This window comes from Leopardus geoffroyi, chromosome D4, assembly GCF_018350155.1.
Source record: "Leopardus geoffroyi isolate Oge1 chromosome D4, O.geoffroyi_Oge1_pat1.0, whole genome shotgun sequence".
Classification (NCBI taxonomy): Eukaryota; Metazoa; Chordata; class Mammalia; order Carnivora; family Felidae; genus Leopardus; species Leopardus geoffroyi.
The window spans coordinates 86,051,679-86,070,307 of NC_059342.1; the positions used below are offsets into that span (position 1 = coordinate 86,051,679).

General features: G+C 46.9%; 1 protein-coding gene across 3 annotated transcripts in view; it reads left to right on the forward strand.

The window, feature by feature from the left end:
• The window catches only part of GARNL3 (GTPase activating Rap/RanGAP domain like 3), a 148,808-nt gene that overhangs the window by 14,617 nt on the left and 115,562 nt on the right, over positions 1-18,629 (forward strand). For all 3 annotated transcript variants that reach the window (XM_045469758.1, XM_045469757.1, XM_045469756.1), the window contains exon 2: positions 2,013-2,183. In XM_045469758.1, coding sequence (XP_045325714.1) covers positions 2,041-2,183 — 143 coding nt within the window. In that variant the 5' untranslated portion in view covers positions 2,013-2,040. The remainder of the gene's footprint in view (positions 1-2,012; positions 2,184-18,629) is intronic.

Consider the following 18,629-nt stretch of genomic DNA (forward strand, 5'->3'; position numbering starts at 1 on the left):
TAAGATTATTTTTATTTATTTTGAGAAAGAGAGCACGAGCAAGGGAGGGGCAGAGAGAAAAAGAGACAGAATCCCAAACAGGCTCCACACTGTCAGCACAGAGCCCAACGTGGGGCTCAAACTCCCGAACTATGAGATCATGACCTGAGCCCAAAATCAAGAGTCAGATGTTTAACCGACTGAGCCACTCAGGTGCCCCTAGGAGCACAATCTTAATCAATCTTTTGCATATAAGTAATTTTTTTTCTGTAATTTAAAAAGTCTGGAGGGTTCAAAAGGAAACAAAAATTGTATCTCTCATCCGGAAGCCCTGCTTCATGGTTGGTTTGTTGGTTGGTTTATTGCTAAGGCAGCCATAAATTCTAGGGAGTCTGGGTTTCAGAAGACTTGGGGGGGGGGGGCGCGTCTCACTGAGTAAAGAAGAAGTGATAACATCTGAGATCCCTGTTTCTTGCCGTTTGTCAGATGTGGAAGGCTTGGGCCTTTGGTGTCTGTGTGGTTGGTGCCGAGATAAATAGCCTAAAGCCATCCTAGGCTAAGATTATCTGGAAGTCTGGCTCAGGTATGCAGCCTGTGGGCTCCCCGGGGCCAGGAAGCCACAGGGGGAAAGCTGGGTCATGGCTCACAAAGGAGGATGCCAGGGCGACCTGGCAACAGCGGACTTTTTTCTTTTTTAACATGCCTACAGCCTCACTGGTACCACTGTAGCAGCTTGCGAGTGGGCAGCGCCTGTCTGGCTCCACACCACCAGCCTGTATAGACTCCCTTCTCTTGGCATCCAGTCCGCGGCAGGATGGTGGTTCCCCATGCAGATGCCTCTTCCTCATTGACGCTGCTGCTTGAGCCAGCAGGCCTTCTGCGCTCGGCCTTGTCACAGTCCTTACTGAGAAGGCATTATGAAGAGGCCCTTTTGGCCAAAGCGTCATCTCAGATAGCTTTTTATTTCTACTTTGCATTTCCGAGTAATTGGATTTTGTTTGCTTATTTGTCACTAGAAGTAGAGGTGAGTGAAGAAGGCTGCTAATTGGCTCAGAAGATAAGGCCAGTCGGGAGCAGAGATCCCCCCCTTTCTCTCACAGAGCCGCCCCTTCATCCCACAACTACCTTTCCCACCTTCCTCGCTGTGTCATCAGAGAAAGGAGCCAGACAGGTTGCAGGAACCCATTTCTCGATTTATTCCTGGGCGCCACTTGATTCAACAGGCTTTTGCAGCTTAGGTACTGTGTATGCTTTTAGTCTTGAAGTGTGGATTTGGTTCTTTTCATCTACAGTGTTGTTGCGAGTATAGGCCCTTTTAGTGGCTTTTTTTTTTTTTTTTTTTTTTTTGCATATTTTAATTGGAAATGAGGAGAGAAGACCCAAGCACTCCTGGACTCACACAGTGATGGCCGGGAGGTCCCTCCCTTGGTGATTCTCCAGAAGCACTTTAGGCAGAGCTTTCTCTTACTGAATGAAGGTGGCCCTTTTTTTTTTTTTTTTTTTTCTTTTTCAAAGCTTATTTTGAGAGAGAGAGCACACGCACAAGCGGGGCAGGAGCAGAGAGAGAGAGAATCCCGACATGGGGCTCGATCCCACAAACTGCGAGATCATGACCCGAGGCGAAATCAAGACTTAGCTTAATCGACTGAGCCACCCGGGGGGGGGGGGGGGGCCCAAATGTTGCCTTTTCTGAATGAGTTTGTGACAGCTTGCATGCTCACTGGTCCTCCTTTTACCTTAGACCCCACTGGCTCTTGACACAGTGGATGACTTCGCTTAGTACTGAGGGATGTGAGAGGATTGCATGGGTCCTGGGGCGCACTCCTCCCCCAGTGCGCCCAGGCATCACCTCCGCACAGCGAGGGGGTGCTACTGTCTCGGTGGGGCATCTGGGTCTGGCAAGTGCCTTGGCTTCTCCCCCCTCCCCCAACTTCCTAATGGGGCTGGCCTCTAGGGGACAGTGTCAGAGTAGGCCAGTGATCGGCCTGCCATTCCTCTGCTCTCAGTGCCTTTCCCAACTCCTTCTGCTTCAGCTCGGCACCCCAGCCTCCAGGCCCACCGATGGATCCGCTGACGAAGGGGTCCTGCGGGAGTCAGATGGCACAAACTCTTCTATGGAAAGCCAAGTCATCGCTCTCCTTTGGCATCCCGCCTCTTCAGATGTGGCCAACAAAAGACCCTGAAGTAGAGTCCCAGGTCAACCTGTAAGTAAGTAAAAGAAACATCATCTGTTTGGGCTCGGGCTCATGCTCACTCTAACCTGAAATCCTTTAATGCACAGGAAGAAAGTACTCTTTATCTTTTTGGGGAGAAAAGGGAGGGAGGGGGGAGCGGATGTTTGGTTGGGGAATTTCTGTTCTTAGTGATGCCTTACTCGTGTATTATTTATTTACTTAGCACTAGAAACTGAGCACCCACTCCGGCCAGGCCCTGTGTCAGGCATGGTGAGCAAAATAGATTCAGTCCCTGTCTTCCGGGGGTTTGCAGCTCATGGGACAGATAGCCATGAATCAAATAGTCGCACAAATAAATACTTACAAATGGTGACAAGTGCTATGTGTTGCCTTGATTCAGCAAACAGTTACAGAATGCCTTCTGTGTGCCAGCAGCATCCTGGGGATATAAGTGAATAAGACCGTTTCCTTACCCTTGAATACAAAGGGAAAAGAATCCAATATTACTGAAAAATGATAATAATTATACCATAGCTAATGTGTTAGTAGGCTCGCATCCCAGAGGGTGATAACTGGGTTTTCCTGTTTACTTCTGAATCCCCAGGGCTTTGTTATGATCTACCAAAAATACCTGTTGGATGAATGAATGAGTGAATGGAGAGGAGAATACGAGACATGGTGCTTGGTTCTTTAGGGGAATCAGAGGCGACCAGGTGCAACAACATGATTGACTTAAAAAACGAACAATATGCCTCATCAATTCAATATGACAAATATTTACCAATGTGCGCTATACCCAGGGCTTTTGTGAAGCTAATTCCTAGCTGGAGGCAGGAGTCAGAATCCCTGTGGCTGGTAAACAACTTTTGCCTGAGCCCCACCCGAGAGATTCTGATTCACTGGCTCTGGAATAAGCAAAAGAGGACTCTTTTTTTTCCTGTTGGCACTCACAGAACTTAGAGCCTATCCAGGGAGACCGACAAGTAACCAAATAACTCCAGTCTTGCTTGAAAAGAACCATGTATTAAAGTACTTTAGGAGTAAGTACTCGGCTGGGGCACAGGGAAGAAAAGGGAAAACAGTTGAGATCAGCCTGGTAGGATGAGGGCAGGAACAGGGGAAGAAGTCCTCTTTAAACAGGGGGAGCTACAGAGCAAAGGCTCACATCCATGAAAAGTATGTTCCTGCAGTTTTGACAGGCGTCAGAGCAGTGGCTCTTAAGGCTGACTGCCCATGAGAATCAATCCCCCAGGAACTTTAAGAACAAAGAAGCCTGCGCCCACTCCTCCAAGATTCTGAGGTCTGGGTAGGACACAAATACCAATACTTTATGCAGCTCTCCAGGTGATTCTCGTATGCGGCAAAGGCTGAGAAACGCTGCTTTTACAAAAGTGACCACATGTAATGAAATGGATACAAAATAGTTGTCAGGCAGCTTATATGCCTAGCTAAGGGCTCTGAACTTTATATCTTAGGCAATTGGGGAGGGAGCCTTTGATAGCTTTTATAATCTTAAGAGATAATGCAGTGTAAAAAGTACAAGGTTCACACTGTTTAGAAAAATTCACGATTGCTAGTTCTGTAGTGGATTCTCCAGGGAAACCAGGGCAGGTCGGGAGTCACCGCGGGCTTTTCAGAGCGACCGCCATACCTTCCATAAATGGCCCGTTAATGAGAATATGAGAACTGAATCTGAAACTGAAATCTAAAATTTCAGTAAACACTGAGTTATCAGAGCAAAATGATCCCGTTGCTGGCAAGGTAGACCCTCCATCTATCGAGGGTGAGGAGGAGAGAAGGGCGGCTCGCGTGTCTCGAGAGAGCTCGGGGCAGAGCCCTGGCACCCAGGGGCACACCCGCTCCTCCTCTTATAGACTTCAAGCCCCACAGTGCTCTGCGCGCATGACGCAGGCAAAGGGGCGGGCAAGACTGCAAGAGAGCCTATGAGACGTAAAAAAAAAAAAAAAAAAAAAAAAGCGCCCACTGTTGGCACCTGGAAGGCCCTATTGGTGAGTTATCTGGTTAAGGGTGGGACCAAGTCCTGGTGATTGGCGGTAACCTTGCTGGCCAGGCTGCAGCCAGAAGGAGAGGGTAAACACTCAGCGGCAGGACTTGAAACTGATCTACCGGGAACCACATGTTGGGTTCTCTGGAAAACGGGCTAGAAAGATGTGTAAAGATATGTCTTTAAGAACCGCTGCCTTTCTGTGGGCTGCTCATTCATTCATTAACTCATTCATTCAACAGTATTTATTGATGACCTGTGTACCAGGCACCTGTGCAAAGATCCTCCCGTCCAAGTACCAACCAGGCCCGACCTTGCTTAGCTTCTGAGATCAGACGAGCTCGGACGTGTTCAGGGTGGTATGGGCGTAGACATGTGTGCAACATCCTAAATGCGTTTTCTCCTATGGTCTTCATGAAAAACCGACGAGGTGGCCATTGTTAACTCCATTTTGCAGATAAGAGAGCTGAAGCCCAGAAGGGTTAAGAGACATGTCCAGGGCACACAGCTTGGGGCAAGGCAGAGATTTGAACCTAGGTTTGCCCAGCTCCAATGCCAGTTTCCTAACCTCAGGGTGCTCAGCCATGCATTCAGCAGCAAAGTATTTATGGAATGTCCGCGTACACAGGCATCTTGATATATATGAATATATATGTATACATATTCAAGTGAAGAATATAACGGTCACCAATCTGGACACCAATCTGGACATATTCTGATGTCAAACAATTCACTGAGTACTCATGTGCTGTGCTGGGCCCTGTGCCAGGTACTGGGGATGCAAAGAAAGCCTCTCCTTCCAGATGAAGGGGGCTGAGGAAAGCGCTATTCCCTAGGGCAGTCCAAGGAGATCTCCCAGTGGAGGAAATACTTGAAGGGTGAGAACTTTGCCAGGCAGAGGTGGGAGAGGCCTCCCCAGACAGAGGTGACCACATGTGCAAAGTCCAGCAGCATTAAAGCACGCTGGGTGTCTGGGGATCTGTGAACAGCCTTGTTTGGCCGGTGAGCCTGGCTGGCGGTGAGCCTGAGAAAATAGGTAGAAGCCTACTTTCCCCTGGGGAGTGGCAAGGCTTAACCACCCCCTAAGAAGTTTGGTCTTGAGTCCCTAAGATGGGGCATAGCATAATCAGATTTGCCTATTGGAAAAACAACTGGTGTTGGTGGGCAGCTTGGTTGCAGTAGGATAAGGCTGGTGGTGTGGGGCCCTATTAGAGTGGCCAGGGAGGTTGATAGAAGGGTTCTAATGAGTGGCAGGAACCATGGGATTGGGGGGGTATATTGTGAAAGATATTGTATGTAATCCCTGGGCCACTGGGGGACTCTGAATGGTGTTGGAGACACGCAAATGATGGTTGGAGCCCCACTTTGGCCAAGTTAATTTCACAGCTACGTACGGCAATGAGGCCAGGAGCCAGTTAAGAGATGGACTAGGATGTGTCTTCTTGGTTGTAAGTTATGTAAACCCAACCCAAATTAGTTTAGGCCAAAAAAGGAGAACGTTTGGGTTCACGTAACCAAACTAAGGAAAGGGACAGATCTGGCTTCAGGGATGGCTGGATCCAAGGACTCAAATGCTGCCAAGTCAGTCCAGCTCTCTGTTAGTCCTTACATTCTCGTAATTCTTAGCCCTGCTTCTCTGTGCCTCTTGGCCCCATTGTCTCCTACTGTCTGTGAGTTGTCACCATGTAGCAGGCAGTGTGATCTCAGACAGCACCCAACTTAAGAGGAAAGATCTTTCCCATTCGTTAAAAGAACCCTGGGGAAGGACTGTAGTTGGCCAGTCTGAGCCACGTGTCCATGCCTGGTTTTGTGGGTGAGTGTATGGCCAGGGGAAGCGAAGATAGTTCTTGTTTACCCTGGTGAGCAGAGCAGCCTTGGAGAAGAAAAGGATGGTCTGCATGTAGGAGAACAGGACTCAAATGGGTCACAGAAACCAGCGGAGGGGTTTCAAGACCTAGAGTGGTCCGTGACTGATCACAAAAATAACTTAGGACATGTTTTCAAAAATGTGGCTCATGGAACCTGTTTAACTGGAATCCCTAGAACTAGGTGGCACTCAGGTGGCTGGATTAAGGTGTCAAATGCAACCAAAAGTTTGCAGATCGAACTGCAGTCTGACAGTTGAATGTGATGATTGGGAAGCTGTGGGGCACTTTGGAGAATAACACATTTTTGGTTGGGAAGGGAGGGCAGGAGGCACACTGCCAGATTCTGCAATCCCCACTTCTCTGAACTCATAACCTTGTTTTAGGACTGTTACTGACCCTAAATGAGGTAAAATTTCCTCCTAGACCTGTTTCAGCTCAGTACCTTAGGGGAAAACTCAGGAAAGCTATAGAAAGATGGTTATTGAGGGCCATTCTGCCTTAAACAGACGTCAGCCAGAAGGGGAGGGAAGAAGGTTTGAAGAGTTTTTAATCCCCTTTGAATTACCTGCGAATTCTCTTTTATAGTCTTTCCTAGGATTCATTACAATATACTACCAAAAAGTTGGATTGCTTACAACGCGTAATTCCAACTCTATGTCCCCCTCACTAGGCTGAACTGGCAGTGGTTTACTTTTTGATCTTTTGAGGCAAGTGACCATGTATTTGGAAGAGTTTGTCTTCAAGGCATTATACAACTATTTTAGGCAGTTTTGTACTTAGACATTTTTAAAAAGTCTTATTTATTTATTTATTTTGAGAGAGCATGTGGGGGGGGGGAGGGAGGAGAGAGAGAGAGAGAGAGAGAGAGAGAGAGAGAGAGAGAGGGAAACCCAAGCAGGTTCTGTGCTGTCAGTCCAGAGGCCGACATGGGGCTCGATCCCATGAACTATGAGATCATGACCTGAGCTGAAACCAAAAGTGGGATACATAACCAAATATGCCACCCAGGCACCCCTGTACTTAGACATTTTAAAACAGCTTCCAAAAGCCTTGAGAGACCAAGTCTGTTCCTGAATGAAGGGCCATGTAAATTTAAAACACAGTGCTAGAAGGTAAGCTTTTCGGTTTGCTGTCTGGGGAAATTCTATTCCCCTGTCTTCGTGTTTCTTTGGTGAAACTTCGGCTCCACCCCCGTGGAGGGAAGAGGTTGGACCACTAGCTTGTCTCATCCTCCCTTCCCCCTCTCGCCTTTGGGGCTTGGTTGCCCACAGATCTTGTGTGTTATCTCCTCTTCTGTTTCCATTTGGAAGAACACACCTTAGTCCTCGTCTGCCTCGGTCTCCCCTGTTCGAGCGCGCCAATCCAGGGACAGCAATTCTGCTGGCAGCCATTCAGGCACGTATCCCACAAGTGGCTCGTTCCAAGGTCTAAACTGCAGGGACGAGAAAGTAGTAGGAAGCCCACACATTTGCCAGTGAGACTCTGACAGTAAGGAAGTTGATATTTTGGTTTCCATTTGCCTGACGCCTGTCACTAATTCTTAACTGACTCCAAACACAGAGCCCTGGTTTACTGATGAGCTCCTATGGCTCCCACGATGCTGAGACAGGCAAGGATTTGTGTGGGTCTCGTTAGATCGGAGGGTCTGGTTTGGCTTGCTTGCTTGCTTTGCCGCTCTTGTTCCTCCCTTTCTTAGCGGAACGTGTAGCACATAGAAAGTGCTCACTAAATGTTTGTTGGGTGTTACATGAAGGGTGACAGAGCTGAGGTGCCAGCTAGGAGGCTTCTGTCTGCAGTGATGAGGGTCCGAGCTAATGCAGGGAACGTGGAAACGGAGAGGAGAGGAGGGGTGAGGGATTGAAAGACATTCTGGAATTCTGTACATGCCCACAGGTGCAAAACTGGCGTAGAGAAGCCTGTGCGCCGCCACGGTGTTAGCAGTAGCGAACAATGGAAAACCAGTACCTAGGGAACTGGTTAAATAATACACGATGCATCCGCTCAGCGGCATACTTTATGGCCATAAGAAAGAATCCGGGAGCTTTTTTTGGTGCTGATGTGGAAAGATCTCCAAGGTACATTAAATGAAAAACTAACAAAAGAGCAGAATTGTATATAGCATGCTACCGTTTGTGTGAAAAAAAAAAGGGAAGAGGGAATATGTATTTTTCTTTGTCAATGGCTAAGCGTCTCTGGGAGGTATGTGAGAGGAAATGGGGGGTGGAAGGGGCAGGAGAGAGAGAGAGGCTTTCCCTGTTACAGCCTTTTAGGCTCTTTGGGTTTTGAACCAAGTGAGTGCGTTCCCTCTTCAGAGAGTGAAATACAAATACACAGATACAGTCAACTTTCAAAAGCGGCGCTGGGCAGGCAGCAGGAACCGGGCCCGGCGACCGATCTGATGCTGGATGTGAGAGAAGGCATAGGTGATTGCCCTGAACCTTGCACCTCGAGTGGCTTACCGGAGAAAAGACGGCAGTTCCGCTGAGCTGAGCACGCAGGAGCAGGTGTGAGTGTGGTCCGGGCCTGCTGGAGTATCCGTGGAAGTAGGGCCCGCAGTTGGAAGTCTACTTTGCAGTTAGATCCAAATCAGAGCTTTGGTTTGGGGAGTCATTAGCTTAGAGGTAATATTTGAAGGCACAGGAGCAGTGAGGTCCCCAGGGAGGGAGGTGGCCTGAATTGAAAGGAGAGGAATGCGGATCTTCACCATCCAGGCTAGGCATGGGGTTAAAAGACTGTGTTGCTGCTTCACGATCAAAGAATGCTGGTTTTGCTCTGCCAGGACGTCCTGGCCCTTCCCCGGGGGAACCCGGGCTGCCTGTGCCCTACTCACCACGGAGCCCGACGTCCCCTGGAGGAATAACCGCTAAAAAGCAATCCTGTTTCCCCAAGGAGGTTATGCTGTTGCCAAGACCTGTATTCCTTTGACTATTCGAGTTTTCTATTCTTTCAAATTTTATAGTCCTCAAGGGCCAGCAACCCATTTTTGGTGCTCACCTCATCTCAAAGTCCGGCCCAGAATGCTGTAAGGACACACTATAAATAGTGACTAGATAGTATTACTCTTTCTGATTGTGGCTTTTATGGAGCAAAAGGAAATAGTTTAGGCTGCCCTGCCCTAAATTCCCCTGGCTAGCACTCATTTTTATAAGTCCCTTTTTGGCCTGGGAAGCCCTCGTTCTCACTTGTTCTCCTGACATCTTCTATAGTAATAGACGTTCTTATTAAAATACTTTGCCTCCTACACTTCGGTAAGTTTGGTTTATCCATTACTTTGCTTCCTTTAAAAGCTCTTTCTCACCCTCGGCTTCATAGTCTCATTTTCTTACACTATCTCAGAATCAGAGTAGCTTAGCGAAGTCAACATTTTAGAAAACCTTTCAAAAACATAGTCTGACCTTAAAAGCACAGAGTAAGCTGCTTTTCTTCCGCCACGCGGTCTGAACGCGCCTGCAGGAGAACTGAGCACAGATAAGCATGGGGTGGATCTAAATTGGCCCAGAAAATTAGAAGGACGGTACAGAGATCATTTAAAATGTCGCCTGGGCCTCCCCACTCCCCTCTCCTAGGTCATCTCAAGGTAAAATTCAGTCAGTTCCATGGCATTTATTTCTACGCTTGAGACTAAGAATTCTTCACGTATGGGTTATTGGATATGAAGGGAATCAGAATATGCCACCCCAGAATATGCTACTTTGGCATAAAGATTATTTTGAGCTAAAGGCAATGGAGGAAAACCACACACAGGAAGAACTTTTTGCCCTCCCCCTCTCTGCTTAAAGGCAGGACATCAATTTCCCTTTGTAAAGGTGCCCTCTCCCATCTCCCGTACCCAGAGGAAGAGAATAACCCTTCTCACCAGAGACAGAGAAGGCCCTAAGATGTGTCTGCCTAAATGAGCCTTACTCAGCCTTACTTGGATCTACCGTTAGTTTTGCCCGTGTATTTATCTTACCATGATTTTCCACTCCTAGACGCCTCAGACCCTCCTTTTGTCTAGTCACTTCTCCACACTTTATTGCCCTTTTTTAAAGGGTATATACAAGCCTCTGAGTCTAACTGCTTCTTTGGGCTTTCTCGTCTGTGGGGACCTTGTGCACATAAAATTAAAAAGCAAGTGTGTATGCCTCGTCTCTTGTTAATCTTTTTGTTTGTTTAATTCATCACAGAACTTCCATCACAGAACTTAAGAGGGTAGAGGGAAAATTTTTCCCTCCCAACAGCTATGTTCCTAGAGTGCGAACATTTTGGATTATAACAAACCGTAGCCATTACAAAGAGATTTTTTTTTCTTTGTCTTGTTCTCCAGGCACACACCCATCTTCCTAGTGAGAGGCGTGGAGTACAACCTCTGGTTATTCAAATAGTCACTGCGCTCAAAGCAGACTTCATGTTAACCGCTTCTTCGTGTGTATTTTGTCATAAATCCAACAGCCCTGTGAGGAAGGTACTATGGTTATCAGTATTTGTTGAATTCATTCATTCATCCCTCAAGCCCCATCTCACAGTTTGTAGAACTGAGGGCTCCTGAAGGAGCAATCAAGCAGTGAATTAATGGTGGGCTAGACAGAGCTGAGTAAGTATCAGGCAGTGCTTATGCACATGTAATTTCTCTGTACGTATATGGTTTTTTTTTTTTTAGTTTTTTCATTTTTGAATAAGTGAGTGGGGGAGGGGCAGAGAAAGAGGAGAGAGAGAATCTCAAGCAGGCTCTGTGCTGTGAGCACAGAGCCCAAGGCAGGACTTGAACCCGTGAAACCATGAGATCGTGACCTGAGCCAAAACCAACAGCTGGACGCTTAACTGACTGAGCCACCCAAGTGCCCCCATGTAGATATGTATTTAAGCTTAAGGACAAGGTTCTGTGTTTCCTCTGTCTGACATTTTTAAAGAATTTTTTGTGCTATAATTTAACATGCAGTAAACGGCAAGGATCCTAAGTATACAGCGGGATGAGTCTGGCACTTGCGTCTTGTCCACTTTTTAATGTCACAGTGCCCGTCACTTGCACCTAGTTGTGTTACCTGCTTATTGAAAGACACCAAGCACTGGGTGTAGGAAACGTGAACTTCATGAACCGACGACTAGCAAACGAGGTCACAGTTCTTGCATCGTGATGGCTCCCATCGTGTTTGCTTTGTTTGCTCATATTACTGGCATCGTATTCATCTCTGAAATGAATTTTCTGATATTAACCTGAGGCAACATGTACAATATTTTCATCTCTGACTCAAAACACATTTCCTGAATCTGCTGTCTAATGGAGCTCGCTTCCAGCAGCAGCCGATAGCGAGATTGAGAACACATGGGGGTGCTCTCCAGGCCCCACCCTGGAGAAAGTCATGAAGCAGCCTGTGTGCTCTCCCTGCCCAGTCTGGCTCACCCGACCCTCCTGTGTTACTCCTGGACCCTTGTAAAGAAGAAAAGCCCTAGGGGACATGAGGGCCCTCCTCAGATATTTGACAGGCCTGCCTATAGAAGTGATCTTGGTTGTTGTTGTTTTTTTTTTCCAAATCTTTCTTAATGTTTTTATTTATTTCTGAGAGACCAAGAGGCAGAGTGCAAGCAGGGGAGGGGCAGAGAGGGAGAAGGAGACGCAGAGTCCAAAACAGGCTTCAGGCTCTGAGCTGTCAGCACAGAGCCTGAGAGCAGGGCTCAAACTCACCAGCCGTGAGATCGTGACTTCAGCTGAAGTCAGACACTTAACCAACTGAGCCACCCAGGTGCCCCATCTTAACTTATTTCATATGGCCTCAAAGGGTGAACTGGCTTGTTTCATTCCTCCCCCCCACCCTTCTCTTTTTCTCTCTTTCTCCCTCCCCTTCCCCTTCCCATCCCCCTTCCCATCATTCAGTACCACCCCAGTAAGAGCTGACTCTGTGCCAAGTATTATGTTAGGTGCTAAGGATTTTACATTGAGCAAAACCAAGGAAGATCCTGCCAGTGTAAGATTTATAGTCTAGTGGGAGAGGCAGATGTTAATCCAATCCCTTCGTTGGAATTTCTAGACTGGGAGCAGGGAGTGAGTCGGGAAGAAAAAGGAGTTTAGAGAGGGCATTCCAGGTCTGAAGATAAGAAGCTAAGAAACTGCTCATGAGCTGAAGGATAAGGAAGAAAGGTAGAGCGTTTGAAGTGCTGAGTTGGGGCGCGGGCAGGTCCCACAGTGGCCGGGGGTGCGGGGCGGGTAAGTAATGGTAAAGAAATTCAGGAAAAAATGAAAGGGTGAAGATGTAGGACCAGCTAGTGGAAATTCAGATGTGATGGACTTCAGTTCACTCCAGGAGAAAACGGTTTAAGTAGCCAGAATGGAGGGCCTCGGGGCATACTGTGTTTGTGATCACTAACGGTGTGTAGGTAGTATCTGGTAGAGAATACACAATCACAAATGACAGGTCGGACCCCAGATGGTCCTTACGTGTCTGGAGCTGGAAGTCTGTGGAAGTCTTTTCTGTCCTAAGATTGTATGATGAAGACACAGGGAGACTGGCTAGGCCACTGTAGGCATCTCAGTTTCAGACAACGGGGCCCCGTCAGACAGAGGGACTGGGAGGGAGGTGGTCACTGGTGACGTTTGAGGACAGACTGTAGATCTTGGGAGAGAGAAGTCAATGGTGCTTCGCTCCATAGGTTAGAGACTGTGAAAATAATCAAGCACTGGCAGAAGTGAGAAATCACATTCTTGGATCAGTTTTGCCAAACCCACACTAAACTGCTGGCACTTCTGGGAGAAGTAGGAAAGGTAAACGAGTGCACATGAAGCCTGGAGGTGTAAATTTGGGGCTTGTCGGTAGTACTGATATCATTGGAATGCAAAGCACAGTCTCTGCAGAAAAAAAGAGAGAGAGAGAAAGAGAGAAAGACTGAGCTGGTGAAAGAGACAGAGATTAGATGGTTCCATGGGGTTCTGTAGAGGAGACGCCTTCCGTTGGCATCCAGGATAGAAAATAGGTCTGCCGGCATTTCTCAGAGTCACCTTTGGAATTTATTTTGGTTAAAAAGACAGGTGCTTAGATCCCACTCCTGAAGATTCTGATCCAGGATGTTTGGGGTGGGGACTGGGCATCTATATATGAGAGAGACGGAGAGAGAGGGACAGAGAGAGAATCCCAAGCAGACTCCTCTACATTGTCAGCACAGAGCCCGATTGTGGGGCTCAAACCTACAAACTGTGACGACATGACCTGAGCCAAAATCAGGAGTCCGGAGCTTAACCAATTGAGCCACCCAGGCACCCGGACCATAAAGACTATAAAGACCATATAGACCATAAAGACTATCTTTATGATGTGTGGTGGTGAAGGATTTCGTAAGTCAGAAAAACAAAGATCAGAAAGGAAAAGATTGAACATGTTTACACTAGAATTTTTGTATTTATTTTTTTAATGTTTGTTTCTTTTTGAGACACACACACACACACACACACACACACACACACACAGAGTATGAGTGGGGGAGGGGCAGAGAGAGAGGGTGACCCAGAATCCGAGGCAGGCTCCAGGCTCCAAGCTGTCAGCACAGAGCTCGATGTGGGGCGTAGCCTTACGAACCGTGAGATCATGACCTGAGCCAAAGTCAGACACTTAACAGACTGAGCCACCAAGGTGCCCCTGTTTTTTTATTTTTGAGAGAGGGAGTGTGTGCAAGCAGGGAAGGGGAGGGACAGAAGTTCCAAAGCAGGCTCTGTGCTGACAGCAGAGAGCCCGATGTGGGGCTTGAACTCACAAATCAGGAGATCACAGCCTAAGCCAAAGGGGGATGCTGCTTAAGTGACTGAGCCACCCAGGCGCCCCATAGCATTTTTAAATTTATGCATGGCAAAAGATACCAGGAGCAAATTTTTGAAAGAAAAACCACTGTTTTAAAGAAGACATCTGTGCTTTTTTTAACCGAAAAGGGTTGGTATTCAGAGTATACAAATAATTCTTAGAAATCAATTAGGAAAAGACCAACAACCTACAGAAGGGGAGTGGGTCAGCAATATTGTACATCCTGAAAGAGGATCAGCAATATTGTACATCCTAGAAAAGGTAGCCCATAGAGCTAATAAGCAAAGGAAAGGATGTCCAGGCTCGTGTTATCAGGGGAGTGAAAAGTGAAACACATCTCAGTGAGACCCTATTTCATGTCCTTCAGACTGGCCCAAACCCATTTCTGCCAACACCAAGTGTTAGCGAGGATGCAGAGCACCCACAACGCACATGCTACAGTTGGGGGAGGAAATCGCTACTCTTGCTTTGGAAAGCAAGTTTGCAATATGTAGAAAAAATAAACAGGCTCTTATGACCCCGCAGTTCCCCCTCCTGGGTATGTGATCTAGGGACATGATTATCGTCTTGAAGGAGAGTTGTGAAAGGATGTTCATTACAGTGTTGCTTAGAAACTGGAAACAACTGAAATGTCCAAGAGTAAGAGAATGGAAGAACAACGGTACATTAATGCAGAAGGATGCTGTACAGCCGTATGTGTGAATGAATTAGAGCTACGGGTCCCCACATGTCTAAATCTTGACATCGGATTGTTCAACCAGAGACATTAGTTGTGGAAAGACATACCATAGTGTGGTATTTATTTGTGTAAAATTTTAAAACATGCGAAATAATATTGCATATTGTTTATGAGTAAGTACGTAGGTAGTACTAATATAAAAATACGAGCCAGAAGTATATATCAAATTATTTAGCGATTGTTTCAGGGGAAGGAGAGAGGGCAGTAGGATCAAAGAGAGGTACCCCGGCGTTTCAAGTCTATCTGTAATGTTCATTATGTTATCTATTTTTCTGTGTCTTGAAATATGTCATCATAAAACAAATTAGGGAAAAAGTTTGGAGAATCAAGATCTAGAATTGGTGCTTCCCGAATTTCAGTGTGTATATGAAACCTCAGGGGATTTTGTTAAAAGGCGATTCTGTTTCATTAGGCCTGGGGTAGGGCCCGAGAGTCTGCATGTCTAACCGGCTCAGGCCCAGGGGCCAGTGGCGCTCTTCTGAGTCGCGAGCGTCAGAATGACCTGGGTCTTCCCTAGGATTCTTGCCACACGGGGGACTGTTCAGAAGCGCCCACCCTGGATGGCATGCGTCCCTTCGGGGCCTGGGCGCAGCCAGAGGCAGATCTTGAGCACCTCAGTGGAAAAACTCTGAGGACCTGCCGAGACAGACCTTGGAAGGATTTCCCCAAAGAAGTAAAACCTGCTAGTGATCAAGGGAGGTATGCAGCAACATATGTTGTCTGTTGATTTTTTTTTTTTTTTTTCCCTTGAAGAAGTTCCTGTTTAACACTTTGTGGTCATACCTGTAGAGGTCTCCTGTGGACAAATTATACTGTCAGCTGGAAAGCCCTCCAGTCATGACCTTATAGGAGAGGAGAACCCAGGTCACTGAAGAGTGGGGAAGGGAGCGAGCAGATGCCCAGACATGACACTTACTGGGATCATTTGGTAGGTGGTGGTTCCCAGCTTTCCGGATGGCCGGTCTGGTGCCGAGAAAAGCACAACAGACCTTCCAGGCTTCTGCTGTGGGACACCCGCACCTGAAGTTTGCATATGCCACTCATGAAGGCATAACAAGAGGCTGTTTTACAATTTACTATATTTGCTAGGCCCAGATGTGCTTTTCTTGCACAATATTTTTGTTCCTGTGAAACGCCGTGTACTTGAACATCTCCTGCTGAACTGTAAGTGCTGTGAGGGCAGGGTCCACACGTCTCAGGTTTAGCACCTGGCTTACCACCTGGGATCTCATAGGTGCGCAGTAACTATTTATTGAATAAGTGAAAGAATTTGGGCTCAGATACAGTTGTTTTTTTAATATCTTAAAATTATTTATTTTTGAGAGAGAGAGAGAGAGAGCAAGCGAGCAGGGGAGGGGCCGAGAGAGAGAGACATAGACTCCGAAGCAGGCTCCAGACTCCGAGCTGTCAGCACAGAGCCCGATGAGGGGCTCGAAGCCACAAACCGTGAGATCATGATCTGAGCCGAAGTCGGACGCTTAACCGACTGAGCCACCCAGGTGCCCCTTAGATAGTTTTTTTAAATGAAACTTTTTATTTTTGAGAGAATCATAGATTCATATAAAGTTGTAAGAAATAACACAGAGAGGGACACCTGGCTGGCTTAGTCGGTAGAGCTCATGACTCTTGATCTCGGGATCATGAGTTCAAGCCCCATGCAGCGGCTTAAGGAGAAAAAAAAAAGAACAGAGAGAGATCCCATGTGCCCTTTACCCAGTTCCCCCCAAGGTAGCATCTTACGTCACTATCATACAGTGTATCACAACCTCAAAGTTGTCATGGATACAGTCTGCTGGTCCTAGATTTCCTGTTTTACGTGCAGTTCTGTGATATGGCTGGGTCTGGTTACCCACCACCACAGGCAAGGTACAAAAAGGCTCCATCACCGCAGGGTGCCTCACGTAGCCCTTTATAACCAATGCCCACCTCCCTAACCTTGTCATTTCGAGAATGTTACATAAACGGAACCAACCACACACAATGTAACCTCTTAGGATCGGCTTTTTTTCTACGCACCATAATCCCCTGGAGATTGGTGCAAGTTGTTGCATTTTCCAGTAGTTTGTTCCTTTAATTACTGAGCAATACTCCCTGGGATGGATATACCGTAGTTTGTTTAACCATTTGCCCTTTCAAGGACTTCTAGTATTTTCCCAGCTTGGGGCTTTTCCGCAGAAAGCTGCTAGGAAACATTTGTGTACAGATTTTTGTGCCTATCCACTTTCATTTCTCCAGGATAAATGCCCAAGGGTGCAATTACTGGGTCATATGGGTAAACTGCATGTTTAATTTTATAAGTCACTGCCAAACTGTTTCCCAAAGAGGCTCAGCTTACCATGTGACATTCCCACCGCAGTGTGTGAGAGGTCCGGCTGCTCCTGTCCTCACCAGTATTTGGTGTGGTTGCTGTTTTTTTTTTTTTTTTATTTAGAAAATTTTAGAGGCGGTGGTAGAGATCGTTACTAAGAGAAACCTTGCAGGGAATTGTAAGACTTCATTAATAGTAGAGAACCAGATGAATTCTGGGGACATATGTCTTTGTTGGAAACTTAGTACGTAAATATTCTAGGAGGAATGCATTCCAGAATGTTGGAGAAAAGAGGATTTGAATGAGAAAGGTGATGAGTAACAGTGAAAGTAACATCAGATGCACCGAAAGAGATGTTTCAGAATAGCTAATTCGGGGGTGGGGGAAAGGGGAATGAGGAGGAAGCAGGGACCCACCTGAGCTTAAGCAGAGCAAAGGTGAGCAGACATTATTTGTTTATTCGTGATTCATTTATTCAACAAATATGTACTGAGCAGCCTGCTATGAGCCAGGTACTCTGTAAGACGCACAGGGCCTGGTGGTGACCAAGATAGATAAGGTCTGTTGGGTTTGGAATAACGAACATTTATTTAGTGGCTACTATGTCAGGTGTTGTGCTTTTAATCCCCCCGTGGAGGCAGATGTTATTTTAAGCCCATGTCATAGATGAGGAAAGAGGTTCAGGGAGGGTAAGTAACTTGCCTGAGGTCACAGAGCCAGTGTGCCAGAGAGATCCAAATCCGGGCACGCGTGTCTGACCACCTTATGCCTGGTGGAATTAGCTAAGGGTGTGGTAAACTTAAGATCCTGGTCCACAGAGCACATGGTACCTGCAACCCCAGCAACACGTAGGGGAACAGGGTGCTGTCTGAAGCAAGAATCAAGGGGCTCTGATTTCCAGGGCTCCTTTCACTCTACAGATCTTCCTGCTTAATTCCTTCTTCCTGGTATATTAAGTGTCTTCAAACGAGGACAGAATTCTTCCATTTCACCCCTGGAAATTAATGTATAATTGCATCTCTGCTTTTTCGGTGTCGCTTATCTTCAAGAGAGACAACTGGTCCCTTATGTGCAATAAGCTGTTCTAGTTCCTGGTGTTTAGAAGCTCAGGCTCCCTCCACACCTCAGTCTGTAGTCTGGCACATTTTTTAGCCTCTCTGTTCCTCAAATAGGGGAATCTCTTCCATCTTTCTATTACTGTCTGCTTATCAAGGGGGCTGAGGCATTGTCCTGGAGCTCCTGACATTGAACTCTGCCATCGGTAGGCTTCTGAAAAACTGCCTGTTGCCTTTCACAAATTCTCTCTGCTGATCCAGGAAGAGTCCCCGTGCTGGCTTTAACTATTCCAGCAGGGCTAGAAATGACTGAGGCCTGGATTGGTGGGGTCTGGCCTGTCGTTAAGGTGAGTCACTAAGCTCCAGGTCAGTCGAGTAAGAACCTGTATCACTGAGTGTCAGCTTCTTTTCTTTCCTTATTTAGTTTGACTCTTTGGAGGGGGTTGTCCTGCCTTCCGAGAACCTGACTTATATAATGGTAATTTTTCTAGCCTCTTTGTGGGGCTGGAAATCTGTGCTCCCATCCCTGGCCTTATTTAGAGACGTGACATGAAGGTCCTCAGCTCTGTACACGCTTGCAAAGCGTGATCCGGCATCCTCACACATTAGTTTTGCTAAAACAGTTTATTTAGAGGCCAGACCACACTGCATGTGAAGAACTTGAGCTCTCTGGTTCTTTTTTCACCTGCCTTGTGCTGGTGACATGTTCTTGGGTCCTAAGTATTTTCTAGGTGAGGT